A 20,716-nucleotide genomic window follows, 5' to 3' on the forward strand; every position below is an offset into this window, starting at 1 on the left:
AATCTAGATGGTACCTTGATGCTTGCTAGGCATTCAAACATGCTTTCCTTCTCTTCTTTGCTAAGAGTGTAGCTGGCAGGACTTAAGTAATGGCGTCCATCATCTATCTTCTCTGGATGCAGGTTGTCTCATTCTTTCAAACACCGTAGGTCCTATCATGCTTCAAGTGTGTCCTTAGGCTTCCTATACACACCCATGAAGCCTAGCAGGTTCATACAAAGATTCTTCATCAGGTGCATCACATCGATCACGCTATGGACCTCTAGGACTTGCTAATAGGGTAGCTCCCAAAATATGGACTTCTTCTTCCACATGGGTGAGTGACCGTCAGCGTCGTTCGGAACAGGTTCGCTGCCATGTGCCTTTTCAAATACTACTTTCACATTCTTGACCATATTGAGTACATCCTCACCAGTTCGGTTGCCTGGCATGGTCTGGTGGTCTGCCTTACCTTTAAAATGCTTGCCTTTCTTTCTTAGGGGGTGATTCGTGGGAAGAAATCGACGATGGCCAAGGTACGTGACCTTTCGACATTTTTTCAAGAATAAACCTTTAATGTCATCGAAACAGTGCGTGCACGCATTATATCCCTTGTTTGATTGTCCTGAAAGATTACTTAGAGCAGGCCAATCATTGATTGTTACAAACAACAATGCTCGCAGGTCAAAGTGCTCCTGTTTGTGCTCATCCCACACACATACATCTGGTTTGTTCCACAAAAGTAGAAGTTCTTCAACTAGTGGCCTCAGGTACACATCGATGTCGTTGGAAGGTTGCCTTAGGCCTTGGATGAGCACTGGCATCATAATAAACTTATGCCTCATGCATAACCAGGGAGGAAGGTTGTAGATACATAGAGTAACAGGCCAAGTGCTATGACTACTGCCCTGCTCCCCAAAAGGATTCATACCATCCGTACTTAAAGCAAACCTTAAGTTTCTTCCGTCATTTGCAAACTTTGGGAATTCTCTATCGATTGCCCTCCACTGGGACCCATCAGCAGGGTGTCTCAACATATTATCTACCTTACGGTCTTCTTTGTGCCACCGCAACAACTTTGCATGGTCTTTGTTTCTGAACACACGTTTCAAGCGTGGTATTATAGGAGTATACCACATAATCTTGGCAGGGATTTTCTTTATGGGACGTTCGCCCTCAACATCACCAGGGTCATCTCGCCTGATCTTATACCGCGATGCATGACATACCGGGCATGCATCTAACTTCTCGTACTTCTCGCCATGGTAGAGGATGCAGTCATTAGGATATGCATGTATCTTTTGGATTTCTAATCCCAAAGGGTAGACTACCTGTTTTGCTTTGTACGTAGTGGCGAGCAATTCGTTATCCTTCGGAAGCATCTTCTTTTGGATTTTTAGTAACTCCCCAAATCCCTTGTCAGATACACCATTCTTTGCATTCCATGGCAGCAATTCCAGTGTGGTACCTAACTTTTTCTGCCCCGCATCACAAGTTGGGTATAGCAATTTCTTGTGATCCTCTAGCATGCGCTCGAACTTGATCTTCTCCTTTTCACTTTCGCATTCTCTTTGTGCATCACGAATGGCCTGACCAAGATCATCAGCGGGCTCATCTTCTGCCCCTACCTCTTCTTCAGCTTCCCCCATTGCAGTATCATTGAAGGCCCCATATTCAGCAATAATGTCATCATCGTCCCATTGTTCTTCTTCACCTTCTTCCATTACAACCCTGGTTTCTCCGTGCTTCGTCCAACAGATATAGTTTGGCATGAAACCCGACTTCAATAAGTGTGAATGAAGACTCCTTGAGCTAGCATATCCCTTCAAATTCTTACATATGGCACATGGGCAGCACATGAAACCATCGTGTTTCTTTGCCTTGGCCACACGTAAGAAAGAATGCACGCCCTCACTGAACTCTTGGGAGCGGCGATCAACATTGTACATCCATTGCCGACTCATCTGCATTACATGACATACATACCATATTAAAACCTAGAATATAATTAGTTAATTATACGACATGCATGCCACCACACAAGGTATTAATTTATGAAAGTCTCGCTACAATGTAGACAATCCCAACTACCACTAAAAAAACTAAAGCTAAAATGCACTTCAGCAGCATAAGGATTTCACGACCAATCCCAACTAAAACAGACAGATCATGCGTTTGTTCAACATCTATGGGCTTCTTCCGCAGGATCACTGCCTCATCAGCCACCGTAGCCGCCAGTGCAAGAGAGTTTGCACATGTTCAACATACTCTTCCTCCCAGTACCAACCTGAACATCCAATGCCATCCCACTCAAATTAAAACAAAAAATTAGAACTTTAATCACAATCATCATGAAAATAAGTATAAATTAATCATAATCATCAAATGCGACAAAATAACTCACATTGCGATCCGGACACTTGTAGAAGATACAACCCTTGTTGGGACACTCCTTCCTCACCCGGTACTCCATCACAATCTTCTCCTCACACTTGCCGCATGCAATGAGAGGGAGGTCCGGCCTCAGTCGCTTTGTAACCCGATGAGAGGCCGAGGACCCAGAAGCAGTTGCCATCTACTCTCTATACTCATTTTTAATATAATATAAATGTCTCATTTTATAAACAAATAAAATTAAAAAAACTCTAAAATTCTCTATATCTCTAAAGCATGAAGTGGGCTATGCATTCTAGAAATGAAAGCTCAATACTAGTTTTGAATAACTACTTTAACCTTCCTTCATCCAAATATGCAAACTTTAAAATGATTTTGAGCTTAAATGGCTAACAAATAAAAATATCTACCATAAAAAAAAACCACATATATCTAGTCCACAAAATGAAATAAGCTACTGATGAAACAAGAGAGTATAAAGTTGGTAACCTTTAGAACCGAAGAATTGATGGAGGAATGGAAGAAATCTTGTGATCACCGGTGATGAGGAAGAAGAGAGGCCAGCGATGAAGCAAGAACACTGAGCTCGAAGTGGCTCGGGCTCGGGAAGGAACAAGGGGTATATAGGAGGGGACCTTTAGTACCGGTTGTAGACAGAAACCAGGACTAAATGTCCCTTTCTAGTCCCAGACGAAGCCTCCAGCCGGGAGTAGACTTTTACTCCCGGTTGGAGGTACAAACCGAGAGTAAAAGTGAACCTTTAGTCCCGGTTGGTAGCTCCAACCGGGACTAAAGGTCCCCTGCAGTAAAAGCCTGCCACAGTAGCCATTGGGCAGGGACCTTTAGTCCTGGTTGGAGCTACAAACCGGGACTAAATGTCTCTCTAGTTCCGGGTGCGGAAAATACCGGGACTAAAGCCAAATTTTGAGGTGGGATCAAAGGTCGTTTCTCTACTAGTGGTCTGACGGTGAGTTCGGGGACACTAGAGTGGATCATTCGCTTTGGTTTAGAATTTCCACCTGAAATGGCATGGCCAAACAAATCTAGGCAATATATGTTTTTCTTCCAGGTTAGCTGATGTGTTCATTTTTCTTCCATTTTTCTTCCAGGTTAGCTGATGTGTTCGGTGTTCTAAGCAATGTGTAGCCAAGCTATGCAATAATAATTTTTTTATTAGTCTCATCCAATCTTCTCTATATGTTTTTCTTTATTTCTCAAGGGCCTTCACTTTTCTATATTTTCTCTCCTCCTGTCACCTCGTGCTATCACATTGTGTATTGGGTCATCACACCGTACAAATGCATGCCCATAGTACCATGCATCAGCAAAAGCTGTAGTTTCTCCGTCCAAAAAAGAATGTAAATCTCGAAAAATCTTAAATTTGACTAAGTTTATAAAGAATATTATCAATATTTAGATGTCCAATTAAATTTATTTATAAAAATATATCACATGATTAATTTCATGATACTTATTGCGCATCATAAACATCAATAATTTTTTATAAGCATTCACCTCGACTCATACAACTACATATCTATACTATAAAAGAGCAAAGGAATTGAAAAATAGTTGTTACCCAAAAAATCATACCCACCTTCTATTACAACCGTTGGATGGTAAGTTGTCTTTAAATCCAATGTCGTATATTAACTTGATGGTGAGCCATCTGTAATCTCACATCTTATAGGTGAAATCTTACCCGTTTCTGCCGTTGTATTCTTACGTCCCTTCTCTCACCGTGTTTTTTTCACGTGTCTGTCAGCATACCCACCCGCCCATACCCATCGGCAACCACTTCTCCTTTCCTTTTTCTTTCGCCTCCGCTTGCTTCGGTGATGCTGATTTATTTGTTTCTCTTTCCCAGCGCCACCAATCCTCCTCCCCTCTCCTCTCCATCGCACGCCGGGGACGCTGCACGCCTGCATACACTCAGCGACGGAAGACCGTCGGATGCGCTCCTCAACACCACGTGTGGTGTTGCACCAGCCATCGTGAGTTCCATCTATTTCTTTCTTCTCTCTTTTCTGCTCCAATGCTCCCCGTTTCATTCATCTATTGGTTTCGTCTCCCTTCGGATCCAGATCGTCGCCAGCTCAAGCTTGAAGATAACGCTGGTGAGGCAATGCATGTGAGGTAGGTACGTAATCCTGATTGACTGCCCCGTGTTCCTCCATCTTTTGCTTTCCAACATCTTCTACTGTTGTGGTTCTTGTAATGGATGTTTACGGATACAAGTTGATATCCTTTACTGTATTTTTTAAGTTCGCTCTCCGCGGTGGCGGAGGAGGCCAAGACGGCAGCGTAGCAGCACCCCCGCGGCAAAGAAAGTTGCGGAGGGACGGGCACCGGCCGGAGTAGACTTATTTTAAATCTTTTTACATGTTTTTCTTTTGCTTAGCCTTGCAGGGGCAGGAACGCCTTTTTTTGTTAGAAACTTTGATTGGTCTGTTGTTTATGATAGCATTAGTTGCATGTATGTTGACCGGCTTTCTGTTTGCAGGAAACGGAATGTCTGTTTTCTGGACTTGAGAATCTGAGAGGATACTGTGTAGTTTAATTCCACACATTGATACCAGGGTTCCTGAGTCGAGATCTACAGAGGAAACTGTCCTCAGTGGATAGTGGTAACCGTCAGTGACTTGTACAAAATTTAATTTTCCCCATCAGATCTTTTGTGTGCCAAACCACTATTAATTTTTCAGGCTTCTAATGGCTATATAGTCTAATCTGTGTCCTACTATAGGATACTTTAGGTAAGTAGGAGACCATTAAATAGTAGGCAGACATGGTAGAATGTTTCAGATTAAAGAAAAAAAATATTGGAACACATATGCTTTTTATGAGAAAACAAGTAATGCATTAAATTTCATAATTAATATATCATTGATCACGATGAGATTGATGTTGTCTTTATGCAGGGCAACAAAATAAAAGAGGTGTAATTAAAATAAATTATCCATGTTGCTATCTTTAGGATCTTTCATCTTAAATAAATTCTGACATTACAAGAGAGCTTTTCATATGCAGATACTACCCCCAAATTGTAAGTCTGCGAATAAGAGGATACAAAGGTAAGCAGCGTCAAAAATTTTAGGGTCCATTTGTAGTTTAGAAAGACTATATTTTCTCAAACATTATTATCCAACACATGGTTACAGCATTGGTGGCATTCACTTCGGAAATGAACAAATCAAAGAAGCAGATCATATTGGGATGAAAATGTACGTCTGGAATGATTTCTTAAAAGTGGGTTTGAACCATCCTTTCATCAATATTCCAGTGCAAATGCATGAGCGAGATAGCCATACATATACTAGCATCTTTTATTTTCTTTCTATTTTCATTTTTAGATTGTCACCGACACCTGAGAATAAGCATTGCAGTGCTCTAACTAGTATTGATTAGCCGCGCTCCTATTTTTGATAGATCTCTGATTGATTGATGCTCATATTATTTTGAGTTGAGTTTAGGTTCATAACTTCATATACAAATTGTGACTCAGGCAATTCAACTTTGAATTTTCATATAGAAATCTGGTGCAGTAGAGTAGCACCTCCAGCCTTAGTTTCATCATCATTCTGTCTACTGTCTCATATTCCCGTTATCATTGCATTGTACTCTTTATATAAAATAGCCTAACAACACAAAGAAATATTGAAAATCACCGGTTTTGTTGGAAGGAAGGGCATGACCGCGTCATCACAGCACACTGAATGTCAACTCATTGGTAGATTCAATTTGTTTACGTTTGTTTTGAGGTGGGTGGTATGTATAGCAGATAGCACGAACCCACTCCCCACTGGTGTCATCATTAGAAGTGTATATAGAGTATGATGATAAGTGTATATAGTCAATTATTTATTATAAATTTGTTGATTTTATTTTTATATGTAGGTACTGTTATCATTGTGCATGGTTGAATACCTACCTGGTGCTGGCTCATATGGATTGTTCTAATTAATGATGTTACTGATCTTGGAGCCGGTGCAAGTGGCAAGGGAAGAGCACGCTATGTTACAGAACCATTATTATGGTGGAACATATGAGTATATCATGAAATTTCTTAGCCAATTCATCTAAGGCCTTGTATAATTGATAATTCAATCAATTGAAATTTTGAAAAGTACCATAAGGGAAATGACCGTTGTTGTGAAAGAAAGTTATCCTTTTAGTTGTGGGTTGGATTTTGATATGAATTCAAACATGGTGTTGGTGCTTACCAACCAACTCTTGTTGTAAATACACTGTTTATTTCCATTCGGTATATAAATTGAGCAACAAACTCCTGCGGCAAATACACATTCTTATTTCTATTTGGATTCTTGTTATCTATTACATGAATCCTCTTGAATGTGTATTATTATTTCTCAAAATTTTCAATGTAATTCCTCCATTAAAAATGAACCTTTTTATGAACATGTGCGTGCCGTATATATAGGAATTCAATTATTAAACACTTTTTTTGTACTTATCCATCTTGATATTTTTATAGACACGTGCGTGTCGCACGTGCATATCTACTAATATAATATAATGGATGATCTTGATCTGCATATTCACCTCGATTCCACCGCACCATGTTTTGGTGCCTTGTCTCATTGACTGAGTCTGACGGTGAGTTCGGGGACACTAGAGTGGAACATTCGCTTGGTTTAAGATTTCCATGTTTTCCTGAAATGGCATGGTCAAACAAATCTTTTTTTTTGGAACGATCCGGAACATAGCCAGCATATATTAATCTCCCTTTCAATATACCTTATTGCACAAAATATTCATCTTGATATTTAGATCTCTAATTAAATTTATTACACAAATATATCAGCTGATTCCGATCTGCACACAATTGCTTCCTTGATGATATGATCTTGGAAGCTTTTAAGTCTCTGCGACTCTCCTTCCAAATTTTGGTGTAAACACATACTCATTGGATCATGTATAACTTAGTTATAGATTTATTTATGTATAACAAACATGCATCTAAACAAATCTATAACTAAGTTGTACGTGATCCAATGAGTATGAAATTTTTGCTACACTTCAAGCATACAATAATTAGTCCATTATAAAAATTTCACTATAATTGGACCATAGAAACTGCAGCTATGAATTAATTATAGAAAAACATAGATCTAAAGCTACATAAAAATGTATTAAAACGTACCAAATTATATGTTCACTGTGTAGATCTACTCATATGGATCCCAAAAAAAATTGGATTTTCTATTTTATGATTTTTCTGTGATTTACTATGATTTTTTCAAAGATTCAGCTGAAATAAATAAAAAAGAAAAAGACAAAACCACCTCTGAAAACCGATTATAACCGGTCAGGAGGTAAAATGAACAGTTTTAAAAATTTAGAGAGGTGGTTTATCCAGTTTTAGAGTTCAGGAAGAAAAATCAGACTCTCGCAAAAGTAAAAAAAAAGGTAATGTAGACTTTTTCCTTGTCTGTACCCATCCGGAGCAAACCCCATGGGTCGAGCCGGGCTTGAGCAAACTGCTCTGTGTGGAGTAGTCACCAACGATCCTGCCCATGGAGCAAAGGTCGCAAGGAAGCCCAAGTCAGCTACGCGTGGATGGGTCGCCGCGGCTTTTTTCCAGCCTGCCAATGCCTGGGCTCACAGGCCCGGCCCATATGCCCCTGCGAGGCCCGGGGAAAACACGCCAAATCTCCCAACGCGAGCCAATGCCTGAGCTGTTGCAACATTATTGTCCTGAGCAGAGCGGTGTCCTCAGTTTGGTGTGTACTCAACATCCACTGTGTGCACAATAATCGGACTCCTAACCTGACGCACACCATCAGACCACACGACAGCAGCCAACACGAACTCGTTCGCATCCGGCAGGGCTCCGGAGACCGTCACGGTGAACGACAACCTCTGAAGCAGCCTGCTGAACGCCAGCTTCCTCGGCTTGACGGCGACTCTGACGTATGGCCCCAAGCCGGCGATCTTGGCGGTGTACAGGGAGCGCGCCGCCCTGACGTTGGTGACGGTGCGCGGGAAGCGGACGGTGAAGTTCTTACCCGGCTTGGCGTGGTGCGCCATCGTCGGGTAGTTGAGGTCGGCGGCGGTACTCCTTTTGCCGCCGTTTGCCGCGGCCGAGCAGGACGTGGCGTTGGAGCCGGTGACGGCCCGGAGCTGCGTGGAGTAGTACCCCTCCGCGCACAGCATGCGGACGTAGTCGTCCTCGCGCGCGTCGTACACGAGTTCCGGGTCGAGCGGCTGCGACGGGTTGAGCTGCCCCGCGCCGTAGACGAGCTCGCCGCCGCCCGGGTTGCGCGACGGGTCCATCGGCGTAGCTTCGTTCACGCACGCAGGCGTCGCGACAAGGATGACTACTGTGTGGTTGAGTTGAGTCGATTGATGTAATTTACCTGTGGTGATGAGAGCTGACATGATCATCGCCGGCGACCAGTCGCGGTGGAAGGACTTTGACGTACGCCGCGACGCCGGTGGCGTGGGGGCACGCCATGGACGTGCCTGAGTCGATGCTGTACGCTGCGAACCTGTTGTCCTTGAGGTCCCGGACACCGGCGACAGCGGCGTCCATGCTGCAAGGATGTCGATCCCCGGCGCGGCCAGGTCGGGCTGCAGGTTTTAGTGGTAAACAAAACATAACACTATACCTACACCATCAGTATTAGTGGTTAATGTTTCTGATTTACTGCTCAACCTTGAGAATCCCTGGGCTGATCAAGTTTGGCCCCCTGGATGAGAAGGAGGCGACGATGGGCGCCTTGGAGTCGAAGACCGTTTCGGTGCTGTGTATCGTGCCCACAGGATGGCTGCAGAACACAGCACAGAAAGCATTGTTCAGCATGTCAAATGCCACATAATCTTGTTGCCTGCGCTGCGGGAATCGAGCTTAGTCGACCGCACCGTGTTTTGTTGACGTAGGCCATGATTTCGGCGAACTGGTCCTCGGTGATCTTCAGGGCAGGAAGGGGCAGCAGGAAGGCGATGTTGGGCTGCGCGGTGACGATGACTGCGCCGGCGGCGCCAGCGAGGAGAGGGCCCGTCCCGTCGCCCGCACTCGCGCAGAGAAGGATCTTCCCCTTGTATGATTGTCCGGCCAGTGGCTCCAGTTCACAGGAGCTGCAATGCAGAGTTCATGGAAAATTTGAATTAGCGAAGCATTGTCCATTAACAGAAAGACCGCTTGCTTCATACTACAACTTAGTCGATCGTACCCGTTGATGTTCATCAGGAGGACGAGCGGGGCTTTGTTTAGTTTGGGGAAGATGTTAATGGAGGCTCCCTGTGCCACACAAGAACACGATCACCATCACAAAGAATTTCATGTTATGCAACGATTTCCCAAGGATCGGATCTATAGGCTCTCACCACAATGGTCTTGCAGTTGCCGCGAGGACAAGCTTGCCGACGAGCCGACGATCGGTGCTGCTCGCGGCGATGGACAGGATCCACGGAGCGACGTTGTCGACGCCGCCGCCATCGAGCGCGGAGTTGCCGGCCGCCGGGGAGGTGAGCACCCCGCGCCTCATGGCGTGGAAGCCCCCCATGGCCACCACGTCCTCGAAGTAGGGCAGCGGGAGCATGCGCGCGATGGAGAAGGAGATGAGGTCGACGCCGTCGGCCACGGCGTCGTCGAACGCGGCCAGCATGTCCTCGCTACGGCAGAAGTCGTCCCAGCACGCCTTGTAGACCGCGAGCCTGGCGCCTGGCACCGCGCCGCGCGCCGAGCCGGCGGCCAGCCCGGTCAGGCCGACGTTCTCCACCACCCGTCCGGCCACCGTCGACGCCGTGTGGGTTCCGTGGCCGGCGGTGTCCACGGGCGACAGGCCCGTGTAGCCTTGCCTGTACGCGCGGGCGCCGATGATCTTGCTGCGCGCACGCGCCGCGCGGTGTCAACCAACCAGTTACCAGTAGTGTAGTGTGGTGATGGATGCGAAAGTACGTACTTGTTGCAGGTAAAGTTGTGGCAGGCTCCCTTCCACCGGCTTGGCGGCGGGCCGAAGCCCTCGTCGGAGAAGGACGGGGAGTCCGGCCACACGCCGGTGTCGATCATGCCGACGATGACCTCGACTTCCGTGGGCAGGCTCCGGCGCGCCGTCTCGGGGGGAAGCCGAGGAAGTCCCATGATCTTGTCGTCTGGAGCAAGGTTTTCAATTTCGGTATTTTGAAAATTTCGGCCACCACCGAAACTACCGAATTTCGTGAAATTCGGCCGAAATTTCGACGAATTTTTTTTAAGAGACTAGCACATGAAATATGTTTTTTTTTCTAAAAAAACATTTAAATCTAAACAAATATTAGTATGATTTATGACTACACATCTATTGAATATAAAAATATGCAATATAAACAATAAAAAATTGAGTCTAAAGTTATACAACACATGTATTAGTGTATTACAAAGTTTCGGATTTTTCTTTCGACCACCACCAAAATTACCGAATTTCGCGAAATTTCGCCGAAATTTAGAACCCTGGTCTGGAGTTGGTACGTCCGGCTTTGGAAGACGGACACGATATCATCCCTGCTTCTCCTCCTCGGTCAGCCTGGCCGCGAATCCATTGATGCTCCTCGTGTAGCTGTAGATAATCCTGTCCATAGCATCGTTGCAGCATGGCATATGTATGAGCACGATTACTACATCTTTCAGGAAGGAAATGTTTCCACGTTTACTACATCTTTCAGGAAAAATGGCTTCTTGGACAGGAAGCTTATCGGTGAATATCAATCGCCTGACCTGCCATCATCGAGGACCTGGTTGAGCAGCCCGTGATGAGCAGCTTTTGCTGCAGAGAAACCACCACCTGCTGCCAACTCTGACGGCTCATGCGGCTGATGCCCCATGTACACGATGTACACCTGCACACGTACACGTACACAATATACAAGTCTTGCTCCATCAGGGCTCTATGCATACGTACTATACGCACGAGTTGTGATGATCGCACAAGGTCTCAGGGATCGTACTGACCTGCTGCTGCCTTTCATCGCCATCGCTGCTGACCTCTGAAGCATGCAAGCTCCCGAGGAAGAAGAAGCAGGCGGCAAGGGTGAGCGGCTTGAACACGGTGCCCATCGTACGTGTGCTTCCTTCCAAGTTTGGCAGCGACGCAGCGTACGTGCACGCACGTGTGGCCTTTTTTGTATGGCAGATGCGTAGAACCGGTCAGGCTGTTGTTCCTTGGATAAATTCCACTCATACAACTCCATGTAATGATGGCCGGATCGGGATGTGCATATTCGCCTCGCTTCCACCGCACCATGTTTGGTGTCTTGTCTCATGGTCTGAGTCTGACGGTGAGTTCGGGGACACTAGAGTGGATCATTAGCTTGGGCTAAAATTTCCACGTCTTGCTGAAATGGTATGGTCAAACAAGTCACTAATGGAAACAGGACCTTTGCCGAGTGTAAAAAATCGGGCACTCGGCAAAGACCTTCTTTGCCGAGTGCCGCACTCGGTAAATAGTTCTTTGCCGAGTGCTGGACACTCGGCAAAAAAGGGCACTCGGCAAAGGACTTTTTGCCGAGTGCCAGGCTCTCAACAAAAGCGCGGTACTCGGCATAGGCTACCCCGCGTAACGGTGTTTGGCCACGTCCTTCTTTGCTGAGTGCCTGCAGCTAGGCACTCGGCAAATTTTTTTTTTTGAAAATACTTTGCCGAGTGCCTCTGACATGGCGCTCGGCTAAGATTCAATATTTTTTTTAAATGTCTTTGCTGAGTGCCCCTGTGAAGCCACTCGGCAAAGAGGAAATTTATAAAAAAAATTCAAAAATCCTTTTTGCCGAACACCTTATTCTTGGCACTCGGCAAAGAACCCCTTTGCCGAGTGCCATGCCCCGGCGCTCGGCAAAGTTTTTTATTGTTTTTGGCCTCCAAATTTTTTGTGCAGCCCTTTTAAAGTACCAGGAACTCCTCGTTACAATTTGGGGATTTTTTTTTTGGCTTTTTTTATATGTTTAGTTACTTTATTTCGTTTACTTGAATTTTTTCGAAAAATATAAATTTGAACTGCACGTGGTACGAATAATGGAATTTAATGATTCAAAAAATGATAGTCATGTTACTGAGTGTAGTGTGAGGCCGTATCCAGGAACGGACCCGAAATTTCAGACATCTTGTTCACGAAACAAGACCGCGAACTTGCGTGCAAAGTGTTTTTAAATTCTATAAAAAGCAAACGAAGTCCGAAAATCATGAAACTTGTTGAGAGGTCGTGATATCATATGTGGAGGCTATGATAAAAAATTCAAAAGATTTCGTGCACGTTGTCACGTACGATGCTTACAAACCAGGACATCTCTGCCCGCGCCGCCCGTGTGCCCGCGCCACCGCGACGCCAGGCCGCCCGCGCGAAACTTTGTGGTTGAAAACCTTTTTATTTGAGATCATTTTGATATCCAAATATTTGTTTTGGAATGATCTCTGATGGAGACATGCTTTATACCAATTTTGTAGTGCCTGAAGAGATCTAGAACTTTCAAGTTGTTTTTTTCTTCATTTGAGAACATTTAGGACTCTAAATATATTCAATAAAGGAAGGCATCGTTAAATGTATGTGGGGTCCACATGCCACTTCACTCGAAACCAACATCTTTTTTGAAACGACTCATGACCACCATCAAAACTACTCTGAACTATTTTAGTGAGGGGGTAGTATTAAGGTGGTAAGTTGTCTAGTAGGAGTATTTGAGCTGAGGATGTTTTTTAAATTTTAGTTCAAGGGCAAAAACCAGGTTTTAAAAAACATGGCTTCTCAGACAGGGAGCTTATCACTGAAAATGAATCGCCTGACCTGCCATCATCGAGGACCTGGTTGAGCAGCCCGTGATGAGCAGCTTTTGCTGCAGAGAAACCACCAGCCAACTCTGTCGACGGCTCATGCTGGTGCCCCATGTACACGATGTACACCTGCACACGTACATACATGTACACCTCAGCTCGCTCTATGCACAGTCACGTACTGTACGCACGAGGTCTCAGGAAGTCAGGGACTGGCCTGCTGAGACGACCGTTCATCGCCATCGCTGCCGAGCTCTGAAGCATGCAAGCTGCCGAGGAAGAAGAAGAAGCAGACGGCAACAGCGGAAAGGGCGAGCGCCTTGAACACGGTGCCCATATTCCAGGTTTGCCAGCGCATGCACTTGGATCCTGGATTGGATGTGCGCGCGCGTCTGGCCTTTTTTGTATGGCGGATGCGTAGAACCAGTCGTGCGGTTCCTTGGATATTTAATATATTCACTTATACAACTGGATATAATGGATCGGGATCTGCATATTCACCTCGATTCCACCGCACAATGTTTGGTGTCTTGTCACACTGTCTGCGTCTGACGGTGAGTTCGAGGACATTAGAGTGGATCATTCGCTTTGGTTTAGAATTTTCACCTGAAATGGCATGGCCAAACAAATTAATCTAGCATACCTTGCTGCATTGGGTTTCTGATGACGAAACTATTAGTCTCACCATTTTTCTTCCAGGTTAGCTGATGTGTTCGGTGTTCTAAGCAATGTGTAGCCAAGCTATACAATAATAATTTTTTTATTAGTCTCATCCAATCTTCTCTATATGTTTTTCTTTATTTCTCAGGGGCCTTCACTTTTCTATATTTTCTCTCCTCCTGTCACCTCGTGCAATCACATTGTGTATTGGGTCATCACACGGTACAAATGCATGCCCATATTACGATGCATCAGCAAAAGCTGTAGTTTCTGCGTCCCAAAAAGAATGTAAATCTCGAAAAATCTTATATTTGACTAAGTTTGTAAAGAATGTTATCAATATTTAGATGTTCAATTAAATTTATTTCGTGGAAAGTACGGCTTGCTTCCGGACAGGGCGCGCAGCTGGACGCTTAGCCCCTGCGTTGTTTCCTGCACAAGGCTACGGAGCAAGCAATCCGCGCTGCAAGCTGATGCACGGCTGCCCGCCTGCCCTCATCCTCTCGTCGCTGATGCACACGCATATATATGCGCTGCCGCGCTGCACCAAGCTTCCAATACGATTTCCTTAAAAAAAAAAAAAAGCTTCCAACACGTAGGATACTACGATGCCTCGTGCCGGAACACTGCTGCTTCTGCTCCTCGCCGTCACTGTCTTCGCCGCGAGCTTGAGCGCCTCTGAATCCATCGGCGATGGAAGCCAGCAGGTCGGACGGATCATCTATCCATCAGCATGCACGCAGATTTTGTTGCTGGCAGTAACTATACCATGCGTGCTTGTAGCATGTTGGTTGTGTCTTGTGTTCTTTTCTCAAAGTAATTTTATCGCATCTGCTTGGTCGTGATAAGCAGGTCTACATCGTCTACCTGGGGCATCTACCGCCCAGCACGGATGCGTCAGAACCTGAAGGTTTCTCTGCGGTAGAATTTGCTCATCACGACGTGTTGAATCAGGTCCTCGACGACGGCAGGTAGAGAACTCTCTTTTTTTTTTACCACAGAAGAGTAGCAATCCAGGCCTCTGTTTTTATTTGGTCAGGCTATTAGTTGTCAAAGAAACGGATATGAGTGTCCCAACGGATTCGAAGAGCCAATGTTGGCTTTGAAAACGAAAGAAAACATAGAAAAAGATTATCTTTATACAAGAGCCAATCTATTTTTGTCTTTTGCAGCTCTGCTTCCGACAGGATTCTCCGTAGCTACAAGAGAAGCTTAAATGGCTTTGCCGCCAAGCTTAACAAAGAAGAGGCACATAAACTGTCTGGTTTGTGACAATTAACATGCTCTTCTTTTCAGTCATTTTCTTTTGTGATTGTGGATTGAGGTTTATTTGTGACCTATGTCACAAGGACGTAGAGACATCAGGGATAGCTGGATGAACCCAAACCTATATATCAACTTTTAATTGATATTCCTCGCAAAAAAAACTTTTAATTAATATATCAACGAATTGTAAAGCAAGCATCTCTCTTATACTTTTTTTTCTTGTTACCTTTAGGCATGAATGACGTTGTCTCAGTCTTCCCAAGTAGGACCCTTGATCTTTTGACCACAAGATCCTGGGACTTCTTGGGCTTCCCTCAAACGCCTATTGAAGAGCTACCACTTGAGGGAGACGTTATCATCGGTATGCTCGACACTGGTATATGGCCTGGCTCGCCATCCTTCTCTGACGAAGGCTTTGGCCCACCACCGAGCAGGTGGAAGGGTACATGCCACAACTTCACGTGCAACAAGTACGAAAAGACCTTTTCTTCTTACACTTCTTCTATATTTCAGGTGCATGAATTTTAAGATGATTGTAGATAACATTTTTGTATAACCAACTAGTAGAAGTAAATTGTTACTTTTGTGATTTGTTATTTAACTTTGTATTATAACATATTAATTTTTTTGTCCTTATCTGACTACAGAAACAATTGTAAATTGTTAATTCTCGTTGTGCCCACACAGATAAGATTTTTGCAGGTTCACAGTGTTGCCTAATGGATTTTTTATTCTTAGAACAAAAAAAAAACAGATTAGGCCTACATAAATTGCATTGAACTGAAGTTACAATTTAATATAAAATATATACAATAGCCATCCGAAGCTAAAATTCATACACCTAAATTTTAGCTTTCCTTTCTTTTTAGTGTCTGGCTAGCTCAAATAAGTTGTTTGAGATATCCCTTATTTTTTAGTTAGAGGCAAAACTTTATCAATAGAACGGTTCAATTAAAGCAAAGGAAAACTGCCTAACAAAGTAGTACAGAGCCTCAACTTTTATCTCGTCCAAAGGCCCAAAACATGACACAGATTCCATGGTCAATTATGGCTTGATATGCAGTAAAATCATCGGAGCACGTGCCTACCACGGAGGATCCAGCAGCTCTGGCCTGTCGCCACTGGACGATCACGGCCACGGCAGCCACACGGCGTCCACCGCGGCCGGGCGTGCGGTGGCCAACGTTAGCTTGTACGGCTTGGCCGCCGGCACAGCTCGCGGCGCGGTGCCCGGTGCCAGGCTCGCCATCTACAAGGTGTGCTGCAGCGAGGCCGACATCCTTGCTGGATTTGACGACGCCATCGCTGACGGTGTGGACGTGATCTCCATCTCCATCGGGAGTCCCTTCCCATTTGACTACTTCAGCGACGTGATAGCCATCGGCGCCTTCCACGCCATGAGCCGTGGGGTGCTCACGTCCGCGGCGGCCGGGAACACGGGGCTGGTTGGTGGCCAAGTTTGCAACGTCGCGCCATGGATGCTGTCTGTGGCGGCGAGCAGCATCGACCGTCAATTCATCGACAGGATTGTTCTTGGGAACGGCGATACCATAGTGGTCAGCGCTGAACCCTAACTTTTTATACTATGTCCTTATATATTTTTTTCACAGAAATCAGTCTGTGAATGAAAAGGTCAACCATTACAACTGTTTTCTTCTGTTGCAGGGAGCCTCCGTTAACACCTTTCCAACGATAGCAAATGCTACACTTGCATTCCCTGCCAACGGGTAAGACGATGACAATGTCATACATACATACATACGTACGTACGTACATGCATACATACATATATACATTAATACATACTAGTGTCATAGCTAGTGTGTGTGAGTGCATGACTGTCTATATTATATATATATAGTGTTTATGGTTTTTTTGCTACAATAATGTAGGTCATGTGATCCAGAGAACCTCGCCGGAGGTCTTTACAAAGGCAAGATCGTTCTCTGCCCACCCCAGAACAGCGACTCAGGCCCTTTCTTGGCCGGTGCAGCAGGTGTCGTCTTAGTCACCCGCGCGCCCGACGTCGCTTTCACTCTGCCTCTCCCCGGTCTCACGGTAACTCAGGACAAGTTCGACCAAATCATGGCGTATGTCAACAGCACTAGGTGAGCTCGATGACCATTGCTAGATTGCCAGATCTCGATGAACTACACTATATATCCCAGTTCGTGTCTGTTGTGCAGTAATCCTGTGGGTACCATAGACCGCACCGTGACTACGGGCAATCCACAAGCTCCAGTGGCCGCCTCCTTCTCTTCTCCAGGCCCCAACTTGGTCACCCCTTCGATCTTGAAGGTGCCTGATTGATGATATTCACGAACAATCTTCCATCATTTCATGGACATGTGGCATTTAAAATTAAATATTCTCTCTACAACGTTCAAATGTGTGCAGCCTGATCTATCTGCGCCGGGGGTAGACATCATTGCCTCATGGTCACCGCTGTCATCACCCTCGGGCAATCCTAACGACACGAGGAAGGTTCAGTACAACATCATCTCCGGCACATCCATGGCGTGCCCACACGCAAGCGGAGCCACCGCCTATGTCAAGTCACTCCACCGTGACTGGTCGCCGGCGATGATCATGTCGGCTCTCATCACCACCGGTACGATGGTGTAAAGAATTTGCAACAGCATCGAGTATATAGCGTATATATGATCCTCATGATGCATGCAGCCACTCCGATGAACACACCGTGCAACTCCAACACGACCGCGCTCAAGTACGGCGCCGGGCAGCTCAACCCGGCAAAGGCGCATGACCCGGGCCTCGTGTACGACACAGTGGAGGGTGACTATGTGGCCATGCTGTGCGCGCAGGGGTACAGTGGTACGCGGCTCGCGCTCGTCACTGGCTCCAACACCACGGCCTGCCCCAACGGCTCGACGTCCGGGACACCCAGCGACCTCAACTACCCGACTATGGCGGCCCGTGTGGAGCCGGGGATGAACTTCTCCGTGGTCTTCCCTCGCACTGCCACCAACGTCGGGGCCGCAGCCGCCGTGTATGACGTGAAGGTCGTGTTTCCTGTTGAGGCGGTCAATGACCTCACCGTTGTTGTGTCGCCGAGCAGACTAGAGTTCAGCGCGCAGGGCCAGAAGGTCTTGTTCACCGTGGGGGTGTCCGGCGTGGCGATGGAGGAGGGCAGGGTCCACTCGGGTGCCGTCGTCTGGTACAACAACGATAATGAGGTGAGGAGCCCGGTGGTGGTCTACGCAACGTCGGACGACTCCCAGCAAAATGGGGTTTAGACAGTGAAGGAGCTGCCATCCAGGGCTTGAGTTTTCTGCGATGGCTACCGAATAAAACTTGAATCTGTCTAGCCAACAACCGGTTGTTTTAGCTCTTCCGAACAATCAGATTTCTTCCATGCACTTACACTATAGCTATATTTACACCACCTTACTACAACATTTATAATGATTTCTTCAGTGTAATTTATTGGACAGAGTGATGTAATTTGGATATAATTGCAGATCTCAGATAAATATATGCCAAATTTTTCAAAAAAATTACGTATTATTTTTATACATCCTTGCCTGCCCGCACCAAGGGATGGAAAATTGGCTAGTCCTGTAGAACTTCTACAATGGGTTAACCCCCATGTCAAGAGGACATATTGATGCCGCTACTGGAGGAGCCTTCCTCTCACTCACCATCAATGGAGCTACGGCTCTCATTGAGAAAATGGCGTCCAATCAATGGTGGGGTGATCAGAGGCTCCAAGATGAACAACAAAAAGGCATGCATACTGTGAAGGAGACGTATATGCTTGCTGCAAAAATAGACCCCCTAATAAAAAGGCTTGATGAGCGTGCCGATGAGAAGGAGGCAATATACGGCACCGTCAAGCCCATGGACTTGCATATGACATGCGAGGTTTGTGGTGAAAGTGGACATTTGGAGAACGATTGCTCTGAAACCCATGAGGACGACACCTACATCAACAACGGGTTCCGTCCACAAGGAGGTAATAACGGTGGAACAATCAATCACGTCCACCATTCAAAGAAGGTAATTTGAGCTTCAATTCCAATTACATTTCGAATCAACCTTCCTTGATAGATCTTGTGTTAGGGCAAGCTCAAATAAATAAAAACCTAATTAAAAATATTGCCTCCAATAATAAAATTTTGGAAAACATTAATCCAAATTTAGAAGGCTTAACCTCTTCTTTCACAAATCAATTAAGCCTTAATAAAATGTTTGAAATCCAACTAGCTCAACTAGCCGCTATACTTCCAGCATATCATTTTGAAAATATCTCGGGGCAATCCGAGATTTCATTTGAAAATGTCAATGTGGTAATCACGAGGGATGGTAAGTCCACTTGTGATCTACCATATCCTAACCATGCAGGCAAAGCCAAAAAGCATAGGGGTACAACCCTGAACAATAGGCTTTGAGCTAGCTTGGGGGATAACCCCCATAAGGTAATGTGTATCTGTTATCTTGCTTATATGAACAAAAGAAAGAAAGAAAAAGAGAGCTAAAAAAGAGAGAGGAATTAATTGTTCACCAACTCCATTCTCTCATTTTTTATCTCCATGAAAATATAAATTCATGCTTACCTTGTTTATGTCATATACTCTGGTTTGGGTGTATTCACATGGGCACATGTGGTACATCCATAGGCTTTTTAAATTAAGCATGGCGTTTAGGTTAAAATGACATTATTTAATCAAAATTAGACATGGTGTTTAATCTTGGTTAATGAACTATGAGTAATTATTTTCATAAACCATGGAAGCAATCTACAAAGGAGATGAATCAAGGCTAGAAGTTTACTGCAGTTTTACCTTTAAGCCTTGCTAAAAAAATAAAAAGTTGGGTGAACAAATAAAATAAAATAAAAAATATATAAAAAATATTAAAATAAAATTTACCCGCAAAGTTTGCCTCTTTTTAATAAAAGAAGTTGAAGGACTGTAGCCCTTGTGCTAGCTTGGGGGAGAACCCCCATAGAGGTAACTTGTATTCCACATTTCTATCCTACATTAATTTTATTATTTTCATTAATAATAATCATAAATAAGTAAATAAAATAAATAAATAATAAATATTCCACTCTATATATGTGTAGTAAAAATGTTTAGTTCATCCTTGTTGAAATGATGAATAGTTGCTCTGTCTTATATTTTGACTGTGCCTAATTTTTAACTTTGCTCTCCTCAAAATTTGAGTTTATTGGCTAAAAATGTCTCGTCCTAAAAACTTGAAACTTATGGGTTGCAAATGCTTAATCTAGTCTAAGTTGTTGCGGTATATGATATGGTGCAACAGAAATTTGCTATAAGTTTTTTTCTAAGAAAGACTTGACATCCAGAGTTTTATTTTTTCAAAATGCTAAAATTAAAAGTTAATCAGTGATTTATACTTCCTACCTAAGCCATATGACATGTTCTGCAAATACAAAACCTTAGTCATATGCTGCTTGTTATCATGTTGAGCTTTTGTCAAATTGTTTGACACTTGTTGAGATTCTCATCATGCACCCATGATCAAGATTCACGTACACCTACAAATAAAATGCTGACTCTTACACTAAGAGTTGCACAAAAATATGTTTTTTCGTCCATCAAATAAATACTCCATTCATATTTTCATGAATCTTTCTCCAAAAAAGGGTTTTCATATGCCAAAAGTAAG

At 44.5% G+C, this 20,716-nt stretch overlaps 1 protein-coding gene and 1 pseudogene across 1 annotated transcript; one reads left to right on the forward strand and one right to left on the reverse strand.

Moving 5' to 3' along the window:
- Positions 1-8,109: 8,109 nt before the first annotated feature.
- Positions 8,110-11,431, reverse strand: LOC136548177 (subtilisin-like protease SBT4.3; annotated as a pseudogene).
- A 2,876-nt stretch (positions 11,432-14,307) lies between these two features.
- On the forward strand, positions 14,308-18,456 carry LOC136551075 (subtilisin-like protease SBT4.3). Its single transcript, XM_066542663.1, has 10 exons — positions 14,308-14,502; positions 14,648-14,766; positions 14,968-15,059; positions 15,294-15,531; positions 16,125-16,617; positions 16,727-16,788; positions 16,954-17,169; positions 17,248-17,359; positions 17,459-17,672; positions 17,744-18,456. Exons 1-10 carry the CDS (start codon positions 14,404-14,406, stop codon positions 18,316-18,318), a joined length of 2,220 nt encoding a protein of 739 aa, XP_066398760.1. The 5' UTR covers positions 14,308-14,403; the 3' UTR covers positions 18,319-18,456.
- The last annotated feature ends 2,260 nt before the right edge of the window (positions 18,457-20,716 follow it).

This window comes from Miscanthus floridulus, chromosome 4 (assembly GCF_019320115.1).
Source record: "Miscanthus floridulus cultivar M001 chromosome 4, ASM1932011v1, whole genome shotgun sequence".
Lineage (NCBI taxonomy): Eukaryota > Viridiplantae > Streptophyta > Magnoliopsida > Poales > Poaceae > Miscanthus > Miscanthus floridulus.